This window comes from Pantherophis guttatus, chromosome 2 (genome assembly GCF_059756535.1).
Source record: "Pantherophis guttatus breed Tessera chromosome 2, ASM5975653v1, whole genome shotgun sequence".
NCBI classification, from domain to species: domain Eukaryota; kingdom Metazoa; phylum Chordata; class Lepidosauria; order Squamata; family Colubridae; genus Pantherophis; species Pantherophis guttatus.
In genome coordinates, this window is record NC_142064.1 from 86,997,221 (window position 1) to 87,023,541 (window position 26,321).

General features: G+C 39.6%; 1 protein-coding gene across 1 annotated transcript in view; it reads left to right on the top strand.

Moving 5' to 3' along the window:
• The window catches only part of UGCG (UDP-glucose ceramide glucosyltransferase), a 52,493-nt gene extending 26,885 nt beyond the window's left edge, over window positions 1–25,608 (top strand). The window contains exons 3-9 of the mRNA XM_034410589.3: window positions 10,662–10,764; window positions 14,966–15,067; window positions 16,655–16,767; window positions 18,296–18,474; window positions 19,756–19,842; window positions 21,014–21,203; window positions 23,065–25,608. Of these exons, the coding sequence (XP_034266480.1) occupies window positions 10,662–10,764; window positions 14,966–15,067; window positions 16,655–16,767; window positions 18,296–18,474; window positions 19,756–19,842; window positions 21,014–21,203; window positions 23,065–23,235 (945 nt within the window). The 3' untranslated portion in view covers window positions 23,236–25,608. The remainder of the gene's footprint in view (window positions 1–10,661; window positions 10,765–14,965; window positions 15,068–16,654; window positions 16,768–18,295; window positions 18,475–19,755; window positions 19,843–21,013; window positions 21,204–23,064) is intronic.
• Window positions 25,609–26,321: the final 713 nt, after the last annotated feature.

The window sequence follows — 26,321 nt, forward strand, 5'->3', positions numbered from 1 at the left end:
TAGTCATCTGGTCCTTAGCTCTCTGAGAGTTGTTGAGCTACTTGGGGATTGATCTGTACCTTCATGGTCACCTGAAACAGAGTGCAAATGGGTGCAGAACCTTCTTGGGACTGCTGAAAGGATTGTGTTATAGACAGGAGATAGTATCCCTGTGGTATCCCTCCCCCTCTTGAGAGAGGGTTTTTTGATTTTGGCATAGATGACCTCTTTGACCCATCTTTCAAACCAATGGTCCTCTCTGTCCAGAATGTGAACGTCTTCCAAAGAGTAACTTTGGTCTTTGAGATGCAAATGGACTGCTGAATCTTGCCCTGGTGGGTTTGTTTTCCTGTGTTGTGCCACACAATTGTGAAGTGATAGTTTTGTTTTCCCAATGTACAGATCTGCATTGCTTCACTGCATTGCACTGCATATACCACTTGGTTCAGTTTGTGTCTGGGTGTTTTATCCTTGGGGTGGACAAGCTTCTCCTTGAATGTATTCTTGGGTTTAAAGTGTGCATATATGTTAGTTGAAAATCCTGCTAAGCTTTTCAGACATTCCTGCAATGTATGCAGTGACAACATTGCTTTGTTCCTTGTTCTCTTTTTTGTCTGTTACGGAGCTCCTGCTGGATCTTTTTCTGGTTTTCATGAAGGGCCAGTGGGATGGCCACAAATTCTGAGGGCTTCCTTGATGTGTTTTAGTTCTTTTTCTTTTCCTTCTTTGCTGGTTGGCAAACCTTCAGCCGGGTAATCATTCCCATTTTGTATAGGTAGTCCTCAACTTACAACAGTTCATTTAGTGACCATTCAAAGTTACAACTTCACTGAAAAAAGTGACTTGTGACCATTTTTCACACTTGTTGCAGCATCCACATAGTCATGTGATCAAAATTCAGATAGTTAGCAACTGACTCATTTTTATGACGGTTGCAGTGTCCCAAGATAATGTGATCACTTTTTGTGACTTTCTGACAAATAAAGTCAGTGGGAAGGTCAGATTCATTTAACATCTGTGCAGTGATTCACTTAACAACTGTGGCAAGGAAGGTCGTAAAATGGGGCAAAATTCACTTAACAAATGTCTCACTTAGCAACATAAATTTTGGATTCAAATTGTGGTTGTAAGTTGAAAACTACCTGTACTCCAGTGGGTGTTGAAAATCAAAATGTAAATACTGATCTGTATGTGAGGGTTTACTGTATATTTTGATATTGAGGCTTCTGTTTTCCTTAATGTATACTGCACGGTTCAGAAAGCCAGACTACTTTCCTTAACATCTTCCTGTGTGAACTTAATATATCTGTCCAAACTGTTGATGTGTTTGGTAAAGTCTTTCACTTCCTGTGTTTTAATCTTGATCCAAATATCATCCACATACCTATACTAGGGAGTGGGTAGAATTCCAGTGAAGGAGTTTAGGGCTTTGGTTTCTACTTCTCCCATTTAGGGATTGGCCACAGTGGGGGACATAGGTGAACCCAGGGTGCAACTCTGTTTTAGTGTGTAGAAACCTTCATTGTATTTAAAATAGGTAGTGATCAGGCAGAAGTCCAGCATGGCACATATATGGTCGGGACTGAGATTAGTTTTGTCTCCTAATGTTCTGTCTAGTAGCAGTCGTTTCTTCATTACCATGATAGCTTCATTTGTTGGAATGCAGGTGAAGAGTGAAGTGACATCATAAGAAAGTAATGTCTCATCCAGATCCAGTTTTAGTTTTCAAACCTTGCTGACAAAGTCCTCTGAGTTGTTGATATGATAGGTGGTATTGCCAACCAGAGGAGCTAATAAAGCGTTTAAATGTTTTGCAGTGTTTTGAAAGTGACTGAGTTGATGCTGCTGATAATTGGTCTGAGTGGAGTTCCCTCTTTGTAGATTTTGGGGAGTCCATATATGCCAGGTAAAGGTGGTAGTATTACGGCTTGTCAATGGCATTGTCCTTCAGTTGCTGTTGCAGGAAATTGATGACCTTTTTAACTTAAATGTCCCTCAGAAAATTGTTCACCTTGGCCTTGTAGTCATGTGTTCAGGGTAACTGTGCATCTTCCTTTATCAGCTTGCAAAATAGTGATGCTTGGGTCTCTTCCTAGGGACGTCATTGCTCACCTGTGAGGTTTGAAGGGGGTATTTTAGTACTGGCGAGGGCTGCAGATACCCTCATCTTTAATTGTTCTGTGTCTGGTTCTACCAGTTTGCTGTTCCGGATAGCTGACTATGTGGCTTTGATGAGATGTGCAATTGGTAGTTATTCTGGTGTTACTACAAAATTTAGTCCTTTCGGGGGGAAAACATAATTTTCTGTTAGATAAGTGCTCTGTCTGACAGATTTCTCCCCGATCAATCAGTTCTCTAACATGTCACTATCCCCTCTCATCTGGGTTTGTTCTTTTGTTTTGTGTGTTTTATTAGTATCTATGGTGTCACTTAAGATGATTCAGGTGACCCTGAGGGTACAGATAAACCCTCAGATGACCTCAAAGACTCTCTGAGATCTAAGGACCGATCTTAGTGCTAACCAACAGATAACTGCATAGAATATAAATCCTTCCATTCCCCACCATTCAGAGTGAACTAAAGAACCTTCTTGGATAAGAAGCGAAACATTTTAAAGGAAAAAACCCAAGAAAGTCTAGTTGCCTTTTGAAAGGCACCTTTGGGACAACCATCACCTGCTGATTGAGAATCTCCATAGATACTCATCGCCGTTGTAACTGAGTCCATTCACCTTATTTCTCTTGTTCCTCTTGTTCTCTTTCCTTTCATCTTTCCCAGTATTACAATTTTTCCAGAGAGCCAGATCTTTCCATAATGTGCTCAAAGTAGTATAATTTGAACCTGGTCATTTTTTCTTTGAATCAGAAGTCTAGGTCAATTTGTTTAATGATCCATTGGTTAATTTTCTTGTCTATCCATGGTATTCTCAGAAGTATTTTCCAAAGCCTCTAAATTTAAGAGCATTGATATTTTTCCTATTCTACTTCTTTGAATTCCAAGTTTCGCTTCCTTAGAGTATGACAGGGAACATCATACCTTGTGCAATTTGATTTTTCTGGCACCTGAATATTTTTTCCAAGGCCTTCATGGCTGCTCTCCACAGTGCCATTGAAGAGCTGTGGTGGCACAGTGTTAGATGCAGTATTGCACACTAATTTTCCTGAGCGCTGCTCCCACTATCCATGGCTGGGATCTTCCCTCAGATCTTGACATTAACTGAGTGAGAGCTGATTAAACTCTCCCTGACAAGCCACGCCTCCAATCCCATGCTCCTCCAGTCTATCACTCAGTTACTGACAAGAACTGACATGAATTTCAGAGCTGTGGAAAATTGAATTTATTTTAAAAATTCTCTCCCTAGGTCTATTTTTCTCCGTTTAGGTTTTTCCTTTATTTTTGATTATTCCTTTCACGGTTCGGCTGCAAGTAACTGGGCTGCTGGTTGCGCGTGGTGTGTCTGGGGCTCCAGACCGCCCGTGCCTCAGAAGATCGCAGCCGCTGGATTCCAACTCTTTGGGGTGGATCCGGCTTCCTCACATTAGCCGCAAGCGTGGGCTGGGCATGCAGGCTTGCCGCTATCGCCACTGCTCTTACTTCCATTATCGGTGGCTCCGGGGTTGTGTCACCTTGGTGGTGCGCACTCCGTTGATTATTTCATTGAGCCGGCGTCGTCGGAGGCGACGGTTTAGGCGCGCAGGCTTGCCGCCAGTTTCAAACCGTCGGGAGTTGCCTTTGCCGGCTTCGGAGGGGCGTCACTACTGCAGTGCGCCCTCCGATATGGATCCCTTCCTACAGCCGACATTGTGGATGTGGTGAGGTGACTGGCGCCGTTTTCGATCACGCCTTGTTTGACTCTTTGTCGGTGTGGGGCCGAGTGCTCGACCTTTCTGTTGCTGCTGGGTGCAGCGGACACCATTTTGAAGGGATCTCGGGGCGCCCGCCATTTTGCTTGTCATTTCCATAGCAGGCGCCATTTTGCTGGCTTTCTAAGGCGGCGTTCACCACCAGGCCCTGCGGGCGATTATTGGGTGCATCACACCGGTGCCTCCTGGGCCCTTCCCCAACTAGTGGATGTGGGGAAGGACATCTGGACTTTTGTCATTCTTCTGCCTGGGCGCCAAATTGTGGACTTTGCTCCAGCTGGCAGTGATAATTTGTGAGTTTCTTCTGCCTGGCGGCTGACACCCGCTGGCTCATAAGTGTGGACAGTTACTATAAATAGTTCATTTTCACATTAAAAAAAATAATTAATAATAGAAGCCCCTCCTTTTGCCAGACTCTGAGTCTGAAAGTTGGCATGGCGGACTCTTCATTGTCGTCCGACCTTGAGCCTGAACTGAGCCCATCACATAGGCCATCTAAGCAGGCTAAGAAGTCTTTGGGGAAGCAATCTGAGGTCTCCAGCTGCAAATCCCATAAGTCCAAAGCACCCAAGGGCCTTGACAAGGATGCCCAATGCCGTCATAATGCCCTCGAGCGTCAATGGGACAAGGCACAACGTGCAGCTGTGGCCGAAGTGGGCCTAGACACCGACGCCCCTCAACATGCTGCCTCAACTTCTGCGGCTGGAATCACGCCTTCTTCCGAGTCTCCGGCCTCTTCACCTGACCATGGCCTACAGGAGGCCGCACAGCCTGCCCAGCCACTACGGCTTTCCAAAGGGGTGTCCCAGTCCTTGCCGGACGTGTCGGGAGTGGGTTTGGCCTCCTCACATAGGCCTCCCTGCAAGTTGCCGGAGGCCACATTTACACCAACTGCTGCTGGCCTCCGTGGTCTGGACGGGCCCTCTCCTACAGCTCCGTTGGATCTGCAGGCTATCTTTTCATCTGCCTTTTCATCCTTCCTAGCAGCTGGTCTTCATCAAGCGACACAACTTCCACTGCAAACCTTGGCGGGGCAGCCCGCCCAACACCCTCAGCCTGCTTCCTCATCGCATGCCACACAGAAGGCGACCTCTTGCCCTCAGGCTGACTCAGACCAGGGTGAGGAATACCCTGAGGACATTGAATTTTCGGATGATGATGACTTGCCTCCGGACAACCCAGCCTTTACAGGATTGTTCCGTGCCCCCGGCTGTTCCTGGATGTGCTGCAAGCCCCTTGGGGTCAACCTGGTTCGTTAATCTTGCCCTTCTTGACAAAAAACTGTATTGTGCGGCTCCGGACCTTGAGGACCTTTTGGCCCTTCCGATGGTTGATGTTCCAGTCGCGTCATTGTCCTCCAATTCCGTCGTTTCGACAGACTCTCTGGACGGTCTGAAGGTGGAGGACCGTCTGGCGGAACTGGCCTTTCGCAAATCGCACCAGGCAGTGGCTTGGGCGATCAGGACTGCGAGTGCAACTTCTTTCTTTAATAGAGCCTCCCTTATATGGCTGAAGCAACTTCAACAACGTCTTCCACCGGAGGAGACTAGACTACATCAGGATATAAATAAGATTGTCGCAGCCACCGAGTACTCTGCTGATGCATCATTGAATTCGGTGAAGTTTGCTTCCCATGCCCTAGCATCCACAGTCTCCTCCAGGCGTTTGTTCTGGCTGCGCCATTGGAAGGCAGATCTTAAAGCAAAATGGAGGCTGGCATCTGCGTCGTACAAGGCCCCCAACCTGTTTGGGATGGCTTTGGAACCACTACTAATAGAGGACAGAGACAAATGGAAGGTGCTTCCGTCTTCCTACCACCATTCGGAGAGGCGTTACACGCCGTATGGCCAGCGTCAGCTATTTCGGTCCTTTTCTGGCTCAGGCGGGACCTTCTCCCGCAGATCCTCCTTCTCTGGGAGTGACTGCTCACAAGGGAGAGACTCCTTTCGTGAACATGGCAGATTCCAACAACAAGCTAAGCGGCCTTTTCGTGGCTCCAACTACAAGCAGTCCCGCAGGGGCAAATGACTCACTGTCGGCGGGTTCCATCGGCGGGCAACTTCAACTTTTCCATCGCCAATGGGCCTGTTCGACTTCGGACTCCTGGGTGCGGCGCACCATTTCGTTGGGTCTCTCTATCGAATTTGAGGGGCTTCCACCGAGTCGCTTTGTGCCTGGTTAGGTGCCAACCTCTCCCGATCATCACCAGCTCGTGTTACAGGAAATTGCCCACCTGCTTCACATCAAAGTTATAGAACCGGTTCCTATGGATCAACACAGGTTGGGCTTTTACTCGACACTTTTTCTAGTGCCCAAAAGTTCGGGAGGCTGGAGGGGTATCCTGAATTTAAAACTCTTGAATCTGTCGGTTCATTACCGCAGATTCAAAATGCACTCTCTCCTGTCGATACTGGCGGGGGTGCGACAGAGGGACTTTCTTCAGTCGGTGGACTTACGAGAGGCTTACCTGCATGTCCCGGTGCACCCGGCTCACAGACGGTATCTGAGATTCGAATATGCCGGGAAGCACTTCCAGTATCGGGCTATGCCATTTGGTCTCTCCTCCACACCCCGCACTTTCACAAAGCTGGTGGCAGCCATGTTACGGCCCCTGCCGGTGCGAATAATGTGCTATCTCGACGATGTTCTGATCCTATCGTCATCTCACGATCAGGCATCACACGACAGGAGTTTTGTTCTGGATTCCTTCCAATGCCATGGGTTCTCAATAAATTTCGAGAAGAGCCACCTGGTTCCCACCACAAGACTCATACACCTCGGGGCATTAATAGACTCAGTTAGGGGTCAAGTGTTCCTGTCCCCGGGCAGAGTTCAGAGCATCATCGAATTGATTCGACAAGTACGTGGCCTGGAGAGGGTTCCACTGATCCACCTAGCACAACTACTCGGGAAAATGGTGTCTTGCTACAACATTGTTCCATGGGCACGCAGACACTCCCGAGCGTTGCAGTGGTTCCTTCTTCCATTCCAGCGGTCGGGCCAGTCCTCCTTGAGTCACCGGGTGTACTTACCTCCTCAGGTTCGTCTATCTCTGGATTGGTGGACGTCTCCGGCACTTCTCGAGGGCTGCGACTTCCTAGAGCCGGAGAGACTTACCTTAACATCCGACGCCAGCCTCCGGGGCTGGGGAACACACCTCTGCAACCTGGTGGCGCAGGGTCAGTGGTCGCTCACAGAACGTCTGAGCAGCATAAACTTGCTCGAACTGCGTGCAGTCAGGTTGGCCCTTCTGCATTTCCGGAGATCAGTGGAGGGCCGCCACATCCTAGTCCTCATGGACAATAAGCAGCCAAGGCACACATAAACAGGGAAGGGGGCACGAGATCCAGAGTCCTAATGTTCGAAACGGAAAATCTCTTCAACTGGGCGGAGCGTCACCTGCTCTCGATACGGGCGGATCACTTTTTGGGGGTGGACAATGTACGGGCTGACTGGCTCAGCCAGGAGCGGATCGACCCAGCGGAGTGGCAGTTGCATCCTCGGCTATTTCAAGAAATTTGTTCCCGCTTCGGGAAGCCAGAGATAGACTTGTTCGCCACTCGGCAGAATGCACTGTTGCCACGCTTTGTGTCCTGGTATCCGGACCTCTCGGCGGAGGATCGCGATGTCCTTCAATGTCCATGGCCCAGCGGACTCCTATACGCGTTCCCGCCCATTCCACTACTGACTCGTGTCATCCGGAAATTGCTGTCAGAGAAAGCCGATCTGATCCTGGTGGCTCCCAATTGGCCCCGCAGAGCATGGTATGCTGATCTCGTTGCACTCTCCATTGTCCAGCCTTGGGTAATCCCGTCACACCGGATATCGCTGCGCCAGGGGGCGGTTTGTCATCCGGAGCCCCAGTGGCTCCAGTTGGCCGTCTGGCATTTGAACGGGTCATCCTGAAGAAGGCTCATTTGTCAGACGGCGTCGTTGGAACTATACAAGCGGCTAGACGACCTTCCACTTGTTGAATTTATGAGGCTTCCTGGAGGGCCTTTTGTGCTTGGGGGCTTCGAGGCATGTGGACCCTACTTCGGCAAAGGTCGAGGAGGTTTTGGAATTTCTGCAGGCGGGACTTGATAAGGGACTAGGCCCGTGATGTTATGACATCAGACGGCAGCGTTGTCCACAGTACTTACTTGCCCTCCTTATAATTCTCTGTCTCACCATCCGCTTATCAGGGGTTCCTTCATGGTGCTACAAACTTGTGTCCGCCCCAAGTTTACCGCTACCCGACCTGGGACCTCCCTCTTGTTTTACAGGCCCTGACCTCACCATCCTTCAAGCCTTTAGCTACTGTTTCACTGAAACACTTGTCACTTAAGGTGGCGTTTCTTTTAGCCATCTCCTCCACCAGGAGGGTGTCGGAACTTGCGGCCTTATCAGTCCGGGAGGATCTTTGTATGTTTCGAGACAGCGTGGTGATTCTGAGACTCGATCCTACGTTCATCCCCAAGGTGAATTCCCTTTTTCATCGGGTGCAGGAACTCACCTTGCCGGACTTCTGCCTGTCCCCATGGAACTCTACAGAGAGATGCTGGCACAAGCTGGATGTCAGTCGGGCACTTCGTACATACATTCGCAGGACCGCCACCTTTCGTTGTATGGAGGCTCTTCTAGTCTCATTCCACCCGGCCTCCATGTGCCAGAATATATCATCGGCCACAGTGGGCAGGTGGATCAAGGCGTGTATCTCATTGGCATATGAGTTGTCAGCAAAGCCGCTCCCGGGACGCATTGTACCACACTCCACCCGTAGTGCGGCTACTTCTGCAGCATGGGCGACACAGGCTTCCGTAGCGGACTTCTGCCGTGCTGCAACGTGGACTTCGGTTTCGCAGTTCATTTGCCACTACAGGATAGACTCTTACACCTCGGCTGACGCCTCCTTTGGTCGGTAACTACTACAGAGCATCCATTTGGACCGGGGTTCGGAGGCAGTCAGTCTCCCGCCCTAGGGGTTTGAGCTTGGGTATATCCCAGCCATGGATAATGGGAGCAGCGCTCAGGAAAACGGACGTTGGCTAACCTGAACGTCCCTTTTCTGGGCGCTGCAACCACTATCCATTCCCCTCCTGTTTTGTTTTTTCTGGTGTTTTACATTCTGATTTGAAGACTGCCTGCCTGTGTTCCGAATTGGAGGACAGTTTCTTTATTGACTTGCCAGTTGGCTTTCGTTGTTGTGGCCTTGCTGCGCCTTCGTGATAGACTGGAGGAGCATGGGATTGGAAGCGTGGCTTGTCAGGGAGAGTTTAATCAGCTCTCACTCAGTTAATGTCAAGATCTGAGGGAAGATCCCAGCCATGGATAGTGGTCGCAGTGCCCAGAAAAGAGACGTTCAGGTAAGCCAACGTCCATTCTGCCGACTGCCAGCAGTTCGATCCTGACTGGCTCAAGTTGATCCAGTCTTCCATCCTTCTGAGGTTGACATAATCAGGACTCAGATTGTTGGGAACAATATACTGACTCTGTAGAATGTTTAGAGAGGGCTGTACTACATTATGAGGCAGTATATAAGCCTAAGTGCTACTGCTATTGCTAGGCTGTGATATATTTCTTGCCTGCTTGTTCTTTTACAGTGAATCTTCATTGCTAATTTTGAGGCTGGTTCTATCTGTTGCCATGAGTTTGCTCTTCTTTATATTTAATTTTAGTTCCATTTTTTCACCTTGCTCCTTAACCTTTATTACTAGAGTTTGCAGATCTTTTGCATATTTGGCTAAAAGGCATTATGCAGGTTATTGATGTTTCCTCCTCTGATAGTAAAACATGCTTGTCTTCTAATCCAACTCCCATTAATACATGTTCAGTATTTAATACCTTAAATACTTACAGAAAATATATTGCTTAAATTGCTTAAATTAATTCAGCCGTATAACCAAACTAATTCTAAACCAAGAAATTAAAGGGCAAATTATAGAAATATAAATTGATAGCAATTTAAACTTCCTTTGAAATCCCATTTGTGCTTATTAAAGCACACTTTTTAATAGATTCCTAAAGCAAAGATATGTTGTTTAAATATTAAGGACATATAAAAATATAATTCTGAAAATCCAGGTATCTTTATTTAATTGTTTCCAATATATCTTGTGCTGAAAAAAAATGCTTTCAGAAGTATCCCTCCTGTATGGTCCATTCTATGATCTCAAATAACACATGAAGTGTCTTTTGCAGGCTATGTTGTAAAAATATGTACTATTCTCATTTCTCTGTTGTGAGGCCTAATTTATAGAATAAACATCTATCGGAAATGAAACATGCCCCTTCCTTGCAGGGTGGATAAAAATCAATGTTTTTTAAAAAAAAATAAAAAAAAATCAGATTTTTTGATTTAAATCGGATTTTTTTTATTTTTATCAAATTTATTTTAATAAAAAACTTTTGGGGTAAAAATCTATCGTAAGATAGTTTTCTATTTAAGATACATAAATAATTTAGTTTATTCAGCATGAAATGGAGCTTAGTTATGTAGCATGAGGCTGTATATTCTGCAACACTGGGACTATCGGTGAGTCAACAGTGGGTCAAAGGTATAGCAGAGATGACAATTGCTCTTTAAAAATTATGATTTAAATCGAGTTGATTTAAATCAAGCCTTTTTACTAGTGATTTAAATCATGATTTAAATTGTGATTTAAATCAACTCGATTTAAATCAAATCCACCCTGCTTCCTTATTAAAGTTCAGGAGAGTTTTGTCATTATATTATCTGCTAGTATATTGTAAACTGTCCAAAATTGGTAAGAACTGTTGATAAATTAATTTGCTAAATTAGTAAATATAACACCTTGCATTGTTTCTCTTTGCTCCCAGTATGAAGTGCTTCTTTGTGTGCAAGATCATGATGATCCTGCCATTGATGTGTGTAAAAAGCTGCTTGGAAAATATCCCAACATTGATGCAAGATTATTTATAGGTAAGAAGAAAAGTTATAAAATTCCTTTTTAAAAATTGCTCGGAGAAGTTGATAAAGAAACCAATTGAAGTAGGGAGAGAAATCTGGAATAATAAATTAATATTAATTCTGACTAGTGTGCTGGTGGCATGTTATTACTATACATTTTTCCTGCTTGGCTTCTTCTGGGAACAGGACTGGTTAGCTAGACAAAGTTATATTATTATATGCTAATGAATATATTTCCACAGCATCAGCTCTGTGTGGTAGTTTGAGCTAAGAGAAGGTGGTAGGACTAAAATTACTAAGTGAGCCAAGAAAAAACAATTTGGATATGCCTCTAAGTAAAATCTATGTGAAGGTTTCTTGGTTTGTTTTGCTGACCTTTGCAGAAGGAACCAAATAAGAATTACTGAACAGTGAATTTGCTTACTCCTTTTAAACCTATAGTTTATACATATTATATATTTATAGCAGAACATCATTCTTCAGATCACGGGCAAGAATTCTGGATAAAGTTGCCGAGTGAAGAGCCTAAGACCACAGGCACAAATATTTACCTTAGTGTTATTAACATTGTGTGTGTGTGTGTGTATGCATAGTTGCAGACAAAATGTAAGGTACCCTGGTCAAGCTGAATGTTTCAATGAATACTAAATGAACAGAATTTAACACTACCTCTATATGGTGTAGAGCAGTGGTTCTCAACCTTCCTAATGCCGCGACCCTTTAAGACAGTTCCTCATGTTGTGGTGACCCCCAACCAGGGGTGGGTTCTAAATTTGTTTACTACCGGTTCTGTGGGCGTGGCTTATTTTGTGGGCATGGCTAGCTGGTCATGTGACTGAGTGGGTGTGGCTAGCTGGTCATGTGACCGGGTGGCCATGGCTATGTGTATAGGGACTACTCAGAGGGCTGAAAAAAGTCATTTCTGACAGGTCCTCGCACTTTTGACTGGTCCTCACACTTATGACCATCCTTACATTTATGCCCGTGCAGCATTCTTAACAACCATGTCACTCATTTCACAACTGCTTCTCTTCACCATGGTGACAAGATAGGGCAAAAACGTAAAATGTGAGGACAGTCGTAAGTTTGAAGACTGGTCAAAAGTGCGAGGATCAGTCAGAAATAACTTTTTCAGCCCTCTGAGTAGTCCATATGCATAAAAGGATACAGCAATAGAGAGGGATGAAGGAAGGGAAGGGAAATTAGAATAGGAGGGAGGGTAAGAGAGGGAGGAAGAGAGGAGGAGAAGGAGAAAGGAAGAGGAAGTAGGGAGGAGAAGAAGAGAGGGGGGAAGAGAAAGTAAGAAGGAAAGAAAAGAGAGAGGTGGTAGGTTTGAGGAGAAAGATTGCTGTACCATAAAAAAGATGAAAGGGAAGAAAGCCAACCCCAAACAAATATAAAAATATTAAGATAAAGAATGAATTGTTAAACTTTAAAGAATAAAAGAGAACAAATATGAATAAATAAGAATAATTAGAAACACACATACAAACATACAATGTATTTTCTTTGAACAGAGTATTTGGCCGGTTCATAAATTTAAACAGTGTTTAGTCATTTCAATTAAATTTACAATTTCTATATTTCCTTTTTGCCATATTTATTCCTCATCTATTTTTGTAAAAAAAGCAATATTACCTTTCATCCTCATCTCTAATCTTAATCAAATTCAATTTTTCCCTTCTATTCTATATTATACCCCTTCCGATTGTCATCTATTTTTATATCCATCCTCACATTGGTTAATTATGTAATATTACAGTTGTTTAATATAAATTCAACATTTTAATATAAATCAATTAGTTATATAACTACCTTTTTTGTATATTAATCAAAATGAACATGAATATTCCAATTATTTCCATGCAATCCAATTTCTTACAAATCAATTAATTATATTTACCAATAATAATAAACCAAATAATTTCCCCCATATATTCCTCCAAACCACAACTTAACCATTTCTGCTTTCAACACAATATACAATTAATAGTATCTCAATTATTACAATTCCCTAGTTAAATAGAGCTTTTTTCTTTTGTGTTTTAAAATCTCCTCTTTTTCCCTAAATTTCCCGTTGTTTGCACCTACCTTTTTTGGTGAGGAAAAAGAAAAGAAATATGCCTGCCTAATTTTCCAAGTTGCAGCAACAGCAAAGCAGTTTCAGTTTCGTTTTTAAGCATAGATAGGGGGGGGGAAATCAGTACTCTTTGCAAGGAAGCAGCAGAGCCCTGAGCAAAACAGCTGAGAGCAAATCAGCTGGGGGTCGGGAGCCGATCTAAGCAAGGGCTAATTAGCCTATGCTGAAGCTCCGGGGGCCAATAAAATTACAAAAAAACACCGAACCATTTGTTAAATTGCTGACTCCCCCGCCCCTCACCCACCACTATTTATTGGCAATAAATAGTGGTGCAGAGAGGTGGGGCAAGCCAGCAATTTAACAAAGGGTTCGGCTGCACCACTGGCTATAGGGCGGCCCTTTGAAGCCCCGCAGCAAAAATTTAAACAGTTTTTTTTCCTCTAGCCATCGGAGGCAGCAATAGATTGGGAGTGGGCAAGGTAAACGAACAGCCGGCGATCCAACAGAGCAGAGAGTGAGGGTGAGTGAAGGCGGGGGTGGGGGGGGCGAGAGAGGGCTTTGGCAACCCCTGTGAAATGGCCGTTCGACCCCCAAAGGGGTCGCGACCCCCAGGTTGAGAACCGCTGGTGTAGAGTTAAACACAGTTCAGTCTTTAAATCTGAATGTATACTTACTATTATGTCAAGTTGACAATGAATATAGCAGGCATAAAAGTTGAACATCATTTTCAGTTGATTCAGTGCGATTTTGTTTTTACTGTAAAGTTGTTAATAAGGTCTCAAAAGATGATTGACTTATTAGGTGAACACTTAAGTAGATTAAAACACTTAAACAGATGAATGACTATTCTCACTTCTCAAGTTGTGATTCCTCTTTCTGCTTTCAACAATCATAGACCTTCTTTAAGCAGCTTTTGGAGTATATGAAAGTGAAGGTAATTCACTCATACAAAGCAGGGTAAGACTGTAAAAGGACTAGCATTTTCAGTTATGAAAAAAGTTAAGAAATGAAAGTTACATGGAACGATTGAGGTTAAACCACGGTCTTGAAAACTAAGAAGCAATGATGTTAGAAATGAAACTTGGATAGGTCTGCAAAACAGAACTCACAGACCACTGCAGATGAGCTGCTGACAAGTTTAGCTGCCACTGGACTTGTTCACATCTTCACAGTAAAGGATTGCAGTGATCTGCATGAGAGACTTGGCAAATGAAATCTCTGATTTCATTCACGGTGTGCAAAAGAAAACCATGATTAATTTGAAATGTTTTGGAACAAAGTGCTTTAGACTGATGAAGCAAAACTTGAATTGTTCAGCGATAACCATATAAGATACAATGGGGGGGGGGGCGGGGGAGTAAAGCATTTGAAGAACAGAAAAACTTTGCCAACCGCTAAGCATGGGGGTGACTTTGTTTTGCTTAGTGGTTATGTGATAGCTACTATCACAGGAAGTACTGTGTAGGTAGAAGGAAGTGCGGGTTTGACTAAATATTAAGAATTGATAGCAGCTGGTATCCCACAGTCATTCACTTCTTCACAAAGCTGAAGCTGAAAAAAATTGGATATTTCAGAAAATAATAGTCCAAAACATATCTTCATGTTGTACTTACAGGAAAGTTTAAGCCTCCAGTTTTGAATATTATTTAAAATCTATGAAGAAATCTTAAGCATCCAATGCATGCTAGGAGACAAGAAAATTTCTGAGCTAGAAGACTAAATCTAAAAGCAACAACAGAAAGTCTTTTAGCTAGCTACTGTAAACATTTGGAAGATTATTTCTCCAAAATGAGATGTTACAAACAACTGACTGAAAAGACATCCAAACTTCTGAATCTACTATATTCATTATTTTCAGATTTTGAACCTATAAACAACTGCACATAAATACGAAGTATACAGTCAAATTTGCAGAAAGGTACCATGTTTAACTTTAGACAATCGTAGAGGCTGTGTCAAGTTCTGTTCTCTTGTAGATACAGTGAAACATGCCATTTGAATAGAGGTACCTTAACTTTTTCAAGCAACTCTGTATAGTATATGGATGGATGAATAAATTCAGAGATATAGAGTTTGCTCAATATTTATTTCTTGATAGTGGTAATGACTAACAACTTAGATGTTATTTTTAAGGTGGTAAAAAAGTTGGAATAAATCCAAAGATCAACAATCTGATGCCAGCATATGAAGTTGCCAAATACGATCTTATATGGATCTGTGATAGTGGCATTAGAGGTAAGTGATTTCTTTCAGCGCCACAAAATGTTCTTTTGGAAAGGTTTCTGACGGCAAGCTATTGAAATAAGTAACATTATAATATTAAATGTTGATGGTTTCATTCATGTAATAAAATTGCATTCTGCCAAGAAAACATTACAAATTTTGTGGAAATGGAGTTATAGTCATTCTCATAGGCACAAGATGTAAGAGTCAAAGGTAACATGAAACATATGGAGGAGCGAATTAGGTGAGCAATAGACTCAAAAGTTAGAGAAAGGATTCAGGAGAAAAGATATAATAAATATAAAAAGAAAAAAAAAGAAGATAAGAGAATGGGATGAAAGGAGAAAATTATTAAGAAGTAGAATTATGGAGAGACCAAGAGAGAATGGTTAAAAGGGGAAGAATAATGGAAAGGAGGAAGAGAAATAAGGTATATATTAGTAGATCTAAGGGAACTGTATTAACATTAGTAACTGTGAATGTAAAAAGTAAATACAATGATGTATATTGTGTATTGTAAAATGGAACAGCAGATGAAATATGAAGTGGTGATTTGGTTCAATTATGAAAATAACTGAAATTGAGATAAAATTGAAATGTAAATAAGTGTGATGGGGATTTTGAAACTATATGATGTAAATGATGAAATAAAATAATTAATTGATCCTATAATAAGGAATTAGGAATTAAGGGCGGATAGTGATATTGCTTATTATGGGCTTAGAAGAATGCCTGTTCTCAAAATAACATGGCAATTACTGTTCAAAAATATCTATTGTATTAATTAGCAGACAAACTGTTGAGGTTGCTTCTTGCTATCCTGTGTAGTCTCCCAATTGAGCTCTACAATATGTCTGTCTGTCTGTCTATCCTAGAAGGGTTGGCATGTTTCTAGGCAAGTCATTGCACAATAACTACCTTTGTAGCTTCAGCTTTATTTCTAAGAAAGTAATTCTTAAACAATAAAAATGAAGCTAGAGCTAGTTTGATGGAGAGGTTAAAGTGGTAGTTCTAATCTTACCCTAGGCATGAAAGACAGCTGGGTATACTTGGGACAATCACTCTCTCTCTATCCATATCACAAGGTGGTTGTTTTGAGAAAAATAGGAGGCAAGAGCATTATGTACACCTGTTTGAGCAATCCAAAAATAAAGGCAGGATATAAATATATTAATAATGTATGGCAACTTTCCATTTATGTATCTAGAACAGGAACAGGATTTCTTTCATATTCCAAGTAAGATGTCTTGGAGGCAAGTCATTGGGGAACTCCCACAATAGTTTCCCCCCCCCCTTTCAATGCTTGTATTTGCTATTTGCAGGATAGCAACTACCTTAGGTGGATGGTATTTATTCTCCAGACTCTGATTACTCCTATAATTACTGAGTTATCAAGCCACATTAGGACTCTGCAACAAAAAATCTCCCTCACTTTTATAATGTTCAGCGAAGCAGCCAGAACTAGGAAATCACATTGGGTTGTTTTGGTTTTTTTTGTTAGATAATAAGATTTCATACTGTGAGGTAGTAACCTAACAACTTGAGAGTAACTTTTTAAAACATTAAGCCATTGATGTTAACCATAGTTCTTATTTTCAGTTAACCCAGATACACTAACAGATATGGCCAATCAAATGACTGAAAAAGTGGGTTTGGTTCATGGCCTGCCTTATGTAGCAGATAGACAGGGCTTTGCTGCCACTCTAGAACAGGTAAGTTTTCATTTATGTTTGCTCAGTTTCGTAGGCTTAATTTTTTGTAAATTATAATAGTTTAAAGCTGAAAAAAAGAATCAGTAAATATAAACATTTTACTACAAAAAATATTTGTTACTGTAGTAAAATTGGTTCCATGTCTTCATATATTAACTTCAGAAGATTATTCTAGATAGTCTGATATTTGTGAAGAGTGGTACTTAACTATCAGTACTTTGCTGACAGTTTATTATGCAAAAAGATTATTACTTTTACATGTAGCATTTTACATATAGAGCTTATGAATAGCTTTGAGTGAAAAGGCTTATTTGCATTCCCTCCTTCTTCTACTGATTCATTCATTGTAGCCTGTATTTTTATAGGAGATCATTGCTTGAAGAATTTAATAACTTCTTTGGAGTTCTTGAATTTTTAATACATTGCTAGTATCAGAGAGGTAGCAATTTTTAAAATTCGGATGAACTGACATATTTATAAAGAATTGCATGAACTCATAGTTTCCTAAGTGGCAAATATAGTAGCCTTAATTCATATACAATGGCATGTTGGCAATAAAGGAATCAATTGTTTGTAGTTAGTTCCTGAGCATATATTGCTTTCTTGATTTGAAATTTCAGTCTTTTTTTTGCTTGTTAACTTTACTCCTTAATGCTGAATTGAATAGTGCTTACTGCCACAACGTTTTTGTTTCCTAATTCAAGTAGAAACATCATATATAATACAAAAAAATAGTTTATTGTTATTTGATTAGAAAAAAAATAGTATTAAAGCAAAATATTTATAATATTCTTTACTTTATTGCATCCCGGTTTTTTTCTCCTGTTTTTTTCCCCTTTTATTGCTGTACCCATAATTTCTATTGTACTTATGTTGTCCTTGTAGTCATTTAACTAATACCAAGGGGAAAAAAACTTTTCTAGATGAACAGAAAAACTGAAAAGTGGCAATGTACAGTAGATAAATTCATAGAACTGCTTTACATTGTGGGCTCATTCGTGTGAAATAGGTAGATGAATAATCATTTATCCATTTATATATGTTCACTAACAGAAGTAGTGACGAAGTACTCTTAAGAACTTCAGTTTTAAGATAATCTACATTCAGATCAATACAGAAACAATGGCAATCTTTATTTGGAGATTGCAATTTGCATTACCCGTGTTTCCCCAAAAATAAGACCCTGTCTTATATTTTTTTGAACCCTGAAATAAGTGCTTGGCCTTATTGCCATGCACTCAAAAGCTCAATTGGCCTTATTATCAGGGGATGTCTTATTTGGGGGAAAACGGTAAATAATAAGAATGATTGCATAATGAGAAAGTTCTTTCGTATCAAGATGAGCAAGATGTTACAAATGGCTGGAAAACTCCAAGGAAGCTCAAACATTTACTACATATCTTTACAAGACTGTCCTACCTCTGTATATTTGTGCAGGCAGATATTTCAAAATCTATGGCGAGTGTTAAATGTAATAATAATAAGGGACACTATAGAACCATGACCAAGGCATGTTTTTTTTTTAAAGGTATATTTTGGTACTTCCCATCCAAGGACATACATTTCTGCCCATATAACTGGCTTTAAATGTGTAACAGGGATGTCTTGCTTGATGAGAAAAGATGTTTTGGACCAAGCTGGAGGACTTATAGCTTTTGCACAGTATATTGCTGAAGATTACTTTATGGCTAAAGCAATAGCTGACAGGTATGATGATAATGTTCTCAGGAACGGTTCACGTTTAGTGTTTATCATAATCTGCCATGTTTTTACTTGTTTGTACAGTAGAGTTCTAGAACACATTATTAAGGGTTTAAAGAAAGTAAAAATTATCACTTACCCATGTCACTATGCCATTAAAACAGTAAACTAGTCTATGAACTAAGGATTTCAAACTTAAATTGTTATGGGTGCTACCTGAGCACTCATTTGCTAGTCTGAAGGCTGCAACACTAAAGCTTTTTCATAAACTAATATCAAAGTTTTGAGTAAATAAATTTCAAAAATATAACTGCATGCAATTAAAAATAAATTTATTAAATTAAATTACTGCAAAACAGAAATATTTTTCTTATATTTAACCCTGGTCTCTTGACAGTATGTGTATGAGTAAATTGCAGGATTACCCTTGGAATGCAATTTTGAGACTTCTGGCATAAACTATTTTTAAAAATTGCAGTAAGAGATGTTGGAGAATTATTTAGATGTTCTCCTCCGAACTCAGAAATTGTTTATGAATTATTCTATAACCTTCAAAAGATGTATTGTTTCCTTCCCAGAGGGGAAATTATACCAATTAAACTGGTTCTTCTCCAATCTTATTTAGATTTTTTTCATCAAAATGAAGTTGCAAATAGAAAGTTCCTTTTTTTCTGACACTAAAGCCAAGCTATCATAATTTATTTTCAGAGCTATATTATTTTCACATAATTATTTACAACACCTAGCTAAAGCTCTCCTACATTTGAGAGGAATTTGTTTCATTTATTTTTCAAAGAAATCTGAAACTTTATTTAGGTTTTTCTAGTTAACAGGATGATTAGAAGAAATAAGGAATTATGATACTGGTCCTGTGCTTTATCACACTGTCTATATATTTTGATTATATTTATGGATTTTATCCAGTAAACAAGTTTATATGGCCACTCACATATAAACTATGTGAAATATAGAAAAATTACATGTTAAACAGAAAACTTGTGTTTAAGGAATATTTAAACTGTGCCTATGGATTTGTTGTTTTTTTTGTTAGAGCTGCCCTGCTCGATTTGTATGAGAGCATTAGAAATTTAAGACACACACAACCGTTCTAGTTTGTTTGTATAGCATGGCTTTTAGGGTCAAATCTAGAGCACAGTGACAGTAGTTATGAAATATTTAAAAAGCAAACTCAATTAGTGATTACCTTTCCAATGTTTAAAGAAAAAATAGCTAATCAACATCCTTCAACGATGAGATTATTTATCTTGGTTATATTCCTTCTTCTAGAGGTTGGAAATTTCAAATGGCTTCACAAGTTGCAATGCAAAACTCTGGCTCTTATTCAATTTCACAGTTTCAGTCCAGAATGATAAGGTAAAAAAACATCAGACTTTTTATTATCTCATTTATTGACACCTTCAATTTGAAAGTTCCATTCAAAACTAATAAAATATATAATTCTATCCATTCTCTCCCCCCCCCCCCATCAACTGTGGATTTTTGGCAGCTTATTCTGATTTTATTTTTTTTAATATTGTGTGATTAAAATTGTGGCAGCCATGTATTAATAAATACTTCAAATTTTCTGAAACGTTCTCTATTTTATTTGATTTTGTAATTAATATCTAGACTCGAGTTTAGCTTTCAAGTCATGTCATATGAAACTAGTCTTTACTAATGCAACAGCCAGATTTTTTGGGGGGGGGGTTGACACAATTACATCAAAGCAATGACTCCTCTGTTCTAAGTTGGTTCTTACTACAGATGCATTTTAGTTTTTGAACATTTAAAAAGCAATCTTGTACGAGTCATTGCATAATGATTTTGATTGTACCTGGATGTGGTATTTGTCCTAGAGAAGTCTGATTTCAGCAGATTGTCCTTGATGCTAATTCTGAAATCTATTTGTTTGTTTGATGTGCTAGATATCACAATTAACTTCAGATTCATTTCTAGTTTGTGTTAGTTCTAACATGGTAGATGAGAAGGATGTAGGGTTAGGATTTGAGTTAGATTTTTAGCAGATGAATTATTGCTTATAGATCTGTCACTATTATGGTCCCCTCTTTTTCCTCAAATTCAAGTCTACTGAGGTAACATTTATTAGATTTACATCAATCTATTTTCATCTAATCAAAATGCTGGCACCTGTTAAAATCCAGCTGTTAGTACAGTGTAATCCATAAAGTAAAATGAGTTAACTAGCTGTCAGCCTGAAAATGTTACTCTTTAAAGGATTCTAATCTCATTTGCTTTTTAATCCAGCGCTATTCTAACTCCAATTCTTGTAATCCAGCACTGAGGTTCAGAATATTCTGTAGTGTCCTCTGACAGTCCATTCCTAAGTAAGAATAAATAAAATTGCAGTCTTATTCTTTGATGCTCAATAAGGAAAGAATACCAGCTTTAAAAAATCTATTTTATATCAGATTTCCCACAGATCAGGAGAAGCCTTTTAAAATTAACTTTCATTTATCAATTTCTGAATGCAGTAATAAATATTACTTTCCCCTGTTTAATTTTTTTTTTTATTTCTTAAATATAGGTGGGCCAAACTACGGATTAACATGCTTCCAGCCACAATAATCTGTGAGCCAATCTCAGAATGCTTTGTTGCGAGTTTGATTATTGGATGGGCAGTTCATCATATGTTCAGATGGGACATAATGGTGTTTTTTATGTGTCATTGTTTGGCATGGTTTATATTTGACTACATTCAACTCAGGGCTGTCCAGGTAGGTTCTACTGAATGGAGATTCAGATATAGTAGAGTTTCTTTTGTAAATTAATTACCATGGTTTTTTGCATGAATATTTTAAAACTATTATAACATTTTAAGTGTATTTGTAAACTCAGAATAAATACTATGCAAGATGCAAATACTAATGTATTTTTGTGTTGTGAGTAGCACAGTTTCATGCAATAGAACATTTTGAAACATTTAGCCATTTGGTTGATATGAAGGATTGAGGTTCACAAATATTCTTAACTACATCTACCAACATTTTTGAATTAAATGAGCCAAAAATTTGAATTGGCAATCTGTCCTATATACAAATTGGATAATTTATGTTATTATGAGTAATAGCATCTAATGTGAAGGGTATTTGGATTGTAATCAATGGGGATGTTATCTGAGTGGAAAGATCTTCTGTTGAAGACACTTAAGTTTTTGCTTAATTCCTTTTCTTTCTTATGTTGTCTGTTTCCCCCCACCCCCCAAAAAATTATGGAGAGTTAAAAAATCTCTGGGACAGAGAAGGAATGTCATAAAAGCTGACAGTGGGGGGGTTAGGTGTCTGAAATCTGGGTGGTGAATTTAAGCATATAATGGTTAATTATGAATGTACAAGTAGTCTTTGACTTAACCACAGTTCATTTAGTGACCATTCAAAGTTACAAAGGCACTGAAAAACGTGATTTATGATCATTTTTCACATACCGTTGTAGCATCCCCGTGGTCACATGATTTACATTTGGATGCTTGACAACTGACTCACATTTATGATAGTTGCAGTGCCTGGGAATCATGCAATCCCCTTTTGTGACTGTCTGACAAGCAAAGTGAATGAGGAAACCAGATTCGTTTGACAACCGTGTTACTAATTTAAGAATTGCAGTGATTTACTGAACAAAATGTGGTGAGAAAAATCATAAAATGGGGCAAAACTCATTTAACAAATTTCTCACTTATCAACATAAATTTTGGGCTCAATTGTGGTCATAAGTTGAGGACTAATTGTACTGTTAACACTATAGCATGTCCCTCCGAGTCCATAACATGAAGCTGGTATAGTAGAATTGTCTTCTGGTGATCCATTTATGTACCCAAAGGACTTTGGAGAAGGAGTGTGCTTTTTGGCTGCAGTTACAGGTAGTCCTCGACTTACAACCATTTGTTTAGTGACTATTCAGAGTTACAGCGGTACTAAAAAAAAGTGACTTACAACTGGTTCTCACACTTAACAGTCACAACATCCTCCTGGTCACATGATCAAAACTCAGACCCTTAGCAACCAGCATAATCATCATTTGCAATTATTCAAGCTGGTTTCTGAGAAGCAAAGTCAACAGAGGAAGCCAGATTCACTTAACAACTGCAGTGATTTGCTTAACAACTGTGGCAAAAAGGTAATAAAATCAGGCATGAGTCACTTAACAACTGCCTTGCTTAGCAATGGAAATTTTGGTCCCAATTGTGGTCATGAGTCAACGACTACCTGTATTTGGCCTCTTTATACCACGAATGTAGTGCAGTTCTTCTGAAAGCACCATGTTGAATGATCTGTGCAATGTTTTCAGGATACTAATTAGTCTATATAAAACTAAAAGTGTTGTCATGCATACTTTTATTAAAGATTCTAATAAAGCCTTTAGTTCCTAATTAACTTGGTTTAAAATAGTTGTTTCTTAAAAATATGAGCTTCAGATTCGCCTGGAGTATTAGAAATAATAGCTAAAAAGTAGCCCCTAAACTACTTATTTTTTTTTTGCCTCTTATAGTAATCTTTTTTAATTTAAGCTGATTAAGTAAATATTTAATTTGGTTGGTGAAATTGTTACTAATTATGAACTTCTGTTCATATAATCCCCCAGGGCAGTGCTTTGTGTTTTTCAAAACTTGACTATGCAGTAGCATGGTTCATCAGAGAATCCATGACGATATACATTTTCCTCTCAGCTTTGTGGGATCCTACTATTAGCTGGAGGACAGGACGCTACAGATTACGCTGTGGAGGCACTGCAGAAGAGATCCTTGATGTATAGCCACAGCTTTGTGACTGTGTATTTCAAGAAAAGAGAAAAGAGAAAGTATTACAAATTATGTTTATATAAATGCTTTTAAAAGATCTACCTTCAATAGTTTTATTACCTGTATGTTTTCATATCTGTTCTCTAATTTATTTTGCATGGCACTTGCATCTGTGAAAAAAAAAACATCTGTAGTCTTGGCCAAATGGTACCTTGTTTTTATGTACAAAATCAAATCAAGAGGATTGGTTCCAGGATTCATTTTTCTTAGGAATGTTCTGCAGCAAGTTCTACAAACAGCATCTTTCAGTATAGCAAAAGCTACTCTCTATTAATCAAAGGACATAATCCACTGGGAATAAATTCTGCATAGGTCCACTGAAAAAACTATGGGATGTATGCCAAGCACAGTTATACATTTGTCCCAAATGGTCTTCTGGTCATTGGACTGCATCCACTAAAAGGCTAACAATGTAAATACAAGAGCGGTTAGCTTTGGAAAGCACAAGTGGTGGGGCACAAGGAGAGAAGCTTTTTAGATGATCTATGCCTACCTCTTGCAGTTGCTGCAGAGCAAATATGAATAGGTAACTCGCTTTAGGAATAGCAAAATGTGTATCTCTGTCTGGGTATATACAGATTAAATTATTTTGGTCTCTCTGCAGTGAGCCAGAAGTTTGATGTGGAATGTGGGAAGAATTAGTGCGTCAATGGGGGGCATCTTTTGGCCAACTCTAAATGGTTCTGTCTCGAATCATTTTAATCACTGTGCTGTAATTAGCCTAGCTAATCTCCTCCATTCCCATTCTACTTTTTTAAAGGGGTGTTTTTGTTTCTCTGTAAGTAAACATTTGATAGTTATGGGGAGAGGGGATGCATTTCAGAAACATTTCACATATGACCTATTTTCTTACTGTCTTCTTAAGAATGTAACTTCATGAAGCAGGTATTTATTATCTTTTTTTAAAGTGGGCATCTTTCTGTCTACACTAGTCATCCTTAAGTATCAAATTGCAATAGATGTCAGTATATTAAAAGGCAAAGTGAATTTGCTGTTACTGATTTGAACTTGTAAGCTTTAATTATCAACTGGATCTTCTTTTGGAATTTTTCCTTCTATTAATCTGGTCTTTCAATTGGGTTTTTGTATTCAAGCTGTAATTGCTAAAAGAAAAAAGACTAGATAATAACCACTTTGTAAATGCATGCTGTTTCTCTCTCCCCCACCCCCACCCCTTTTAATTCCCGTTTGTTCTCCCACCATTATTGGATTGCTCTTAACATGGTGAACTGGACTTGTTTAAATGTGACTTTGATCACAAAGCAAATTGAGAGGGGCACTGCATTAAGCCTTTTGTTTTCTTTTGTATTTGTATTTATGTTGCTTCTCCCCACCTTCCCCACCACCCCAAAAAAAATGTGGGCATGGCATGTTATCACCATAAAGGACATTTGCAAAATGCATTGCCAGTCAGACAGCTTTAAGTCCTAGGTTGTGACACTTCTGTGATAAAGAGCATAATTTGTAGCATTTTAGCAATAATTATGAGTATTTATGGAATTGGATGTTTTTCCAGTTCACTGAGCCAGTGCATTTAATTGTCTGGAATACACACAGTGTAAAGTAATAGAGTGCGTGTTTAAGCACGCACATTTTTGTGTGCAGACAAATCCTATGAAACATTCCCCAGAGCTTTGTTTGCCTTATGACATTACAGAAATTGTTTTGAAGGGCATCTTTTCCCTTGAACAAAGGCTTTTAATGCATGTTTCATTCTTTACACGTGAATCAGGAAGAGCTGCTTCCTGAGGAAGGTTGCATATTGCAAACTAGTCTGGTTATGAGCCATTCCAGTTGTGTTTTTATCATGTTTGTTGTTATCACTGATACCTAGCTTAATTTTGCTTATGATGTTGATATATTTCTGTTTGATCTATGAAGTTTGGTTGACGCCATCCATTGCACTGTTAAAGTGAAGCTTAGCTGACTTGGCTTGATGCTGATCACCATGTGCAGTGTAATACAAAAACCAAAAAGGCTGGACAGACTTCAATGTGTGTATGTGTGTGCACATATGTGTGTGAGAGAGACCTATGAAGAACTATGTAAGAGAAGTACGAATGTGTGTGCGTGTATGCGTGCATTAGTGAAACCTTTATGATTTAAAGGAAACTGATGCTTCACCTTAATAAACAACTTAATTTCTTGTATAAGAAATCTGGGTTGATTTTGAAAAAAAAACCTTAAAAATATTGTAGGAGGGCACTATGACAGATCAGAGCAACAGTTCAAATGCTTAATCTAGAATTGTCTGTCAACATGTTAAGAATACCATGTTTATTTAAGATTGTCTTGTTTTGTTTAAAAATAAATTTTGAATACAATCACATGTTTTGAGAAAATGCTTTTATTTATTGCTTTTATTTTCATTTAATATCCTGTTAATGCTTTTCATAGGGAGATCGGTGCTTTTCATCTTGTGACGTTTTTACCATTCTCATTTCTATAAAAATGCACTCAATTACATCAAATATCCTAATTAAAGTTTATTTGTATATGTGTGTGCATGTATACACACACACACACACACACACACACACACAGAGAGAGAGAGAACTGTCACTAAAATATAGACAAACATTTACAGTTGGAGATGTGTAGTGTTAAGCTACTTGTTTGTTTAATATTTTTTTGTACTTCCAGTGCTCTGCATGACTTACAAAGATAGAATAAAATGTCAGTTAAAACACTATTAAGAGCGTATTAAATGTAAAACATACAGTGTTAAACCAAAAGGCTTGGTTAAATAAATGTTTTAAGTTCCTTCAAAAAACTGCTGACGAGGAAAGGATTTACTTCAACTTGAGTGGCAGTTTGTTCCATAATAGAGACTCTACCATGGAACAAAACAGAAAGGGTCCTTTTGGTCAAATATTATCTACAATAGGACCAGAAAGAGGTACACCATTCATGAGTGTAGATATGACAGGGCAAAAGGAAGCCAACCTATTTTTGTGCCTAAGTCATGAATGGATTCATACACCATTGTGAACACTTTGAATTGGGCTTGGAAGACAAATGGGGCTTTTTGAACATAGAA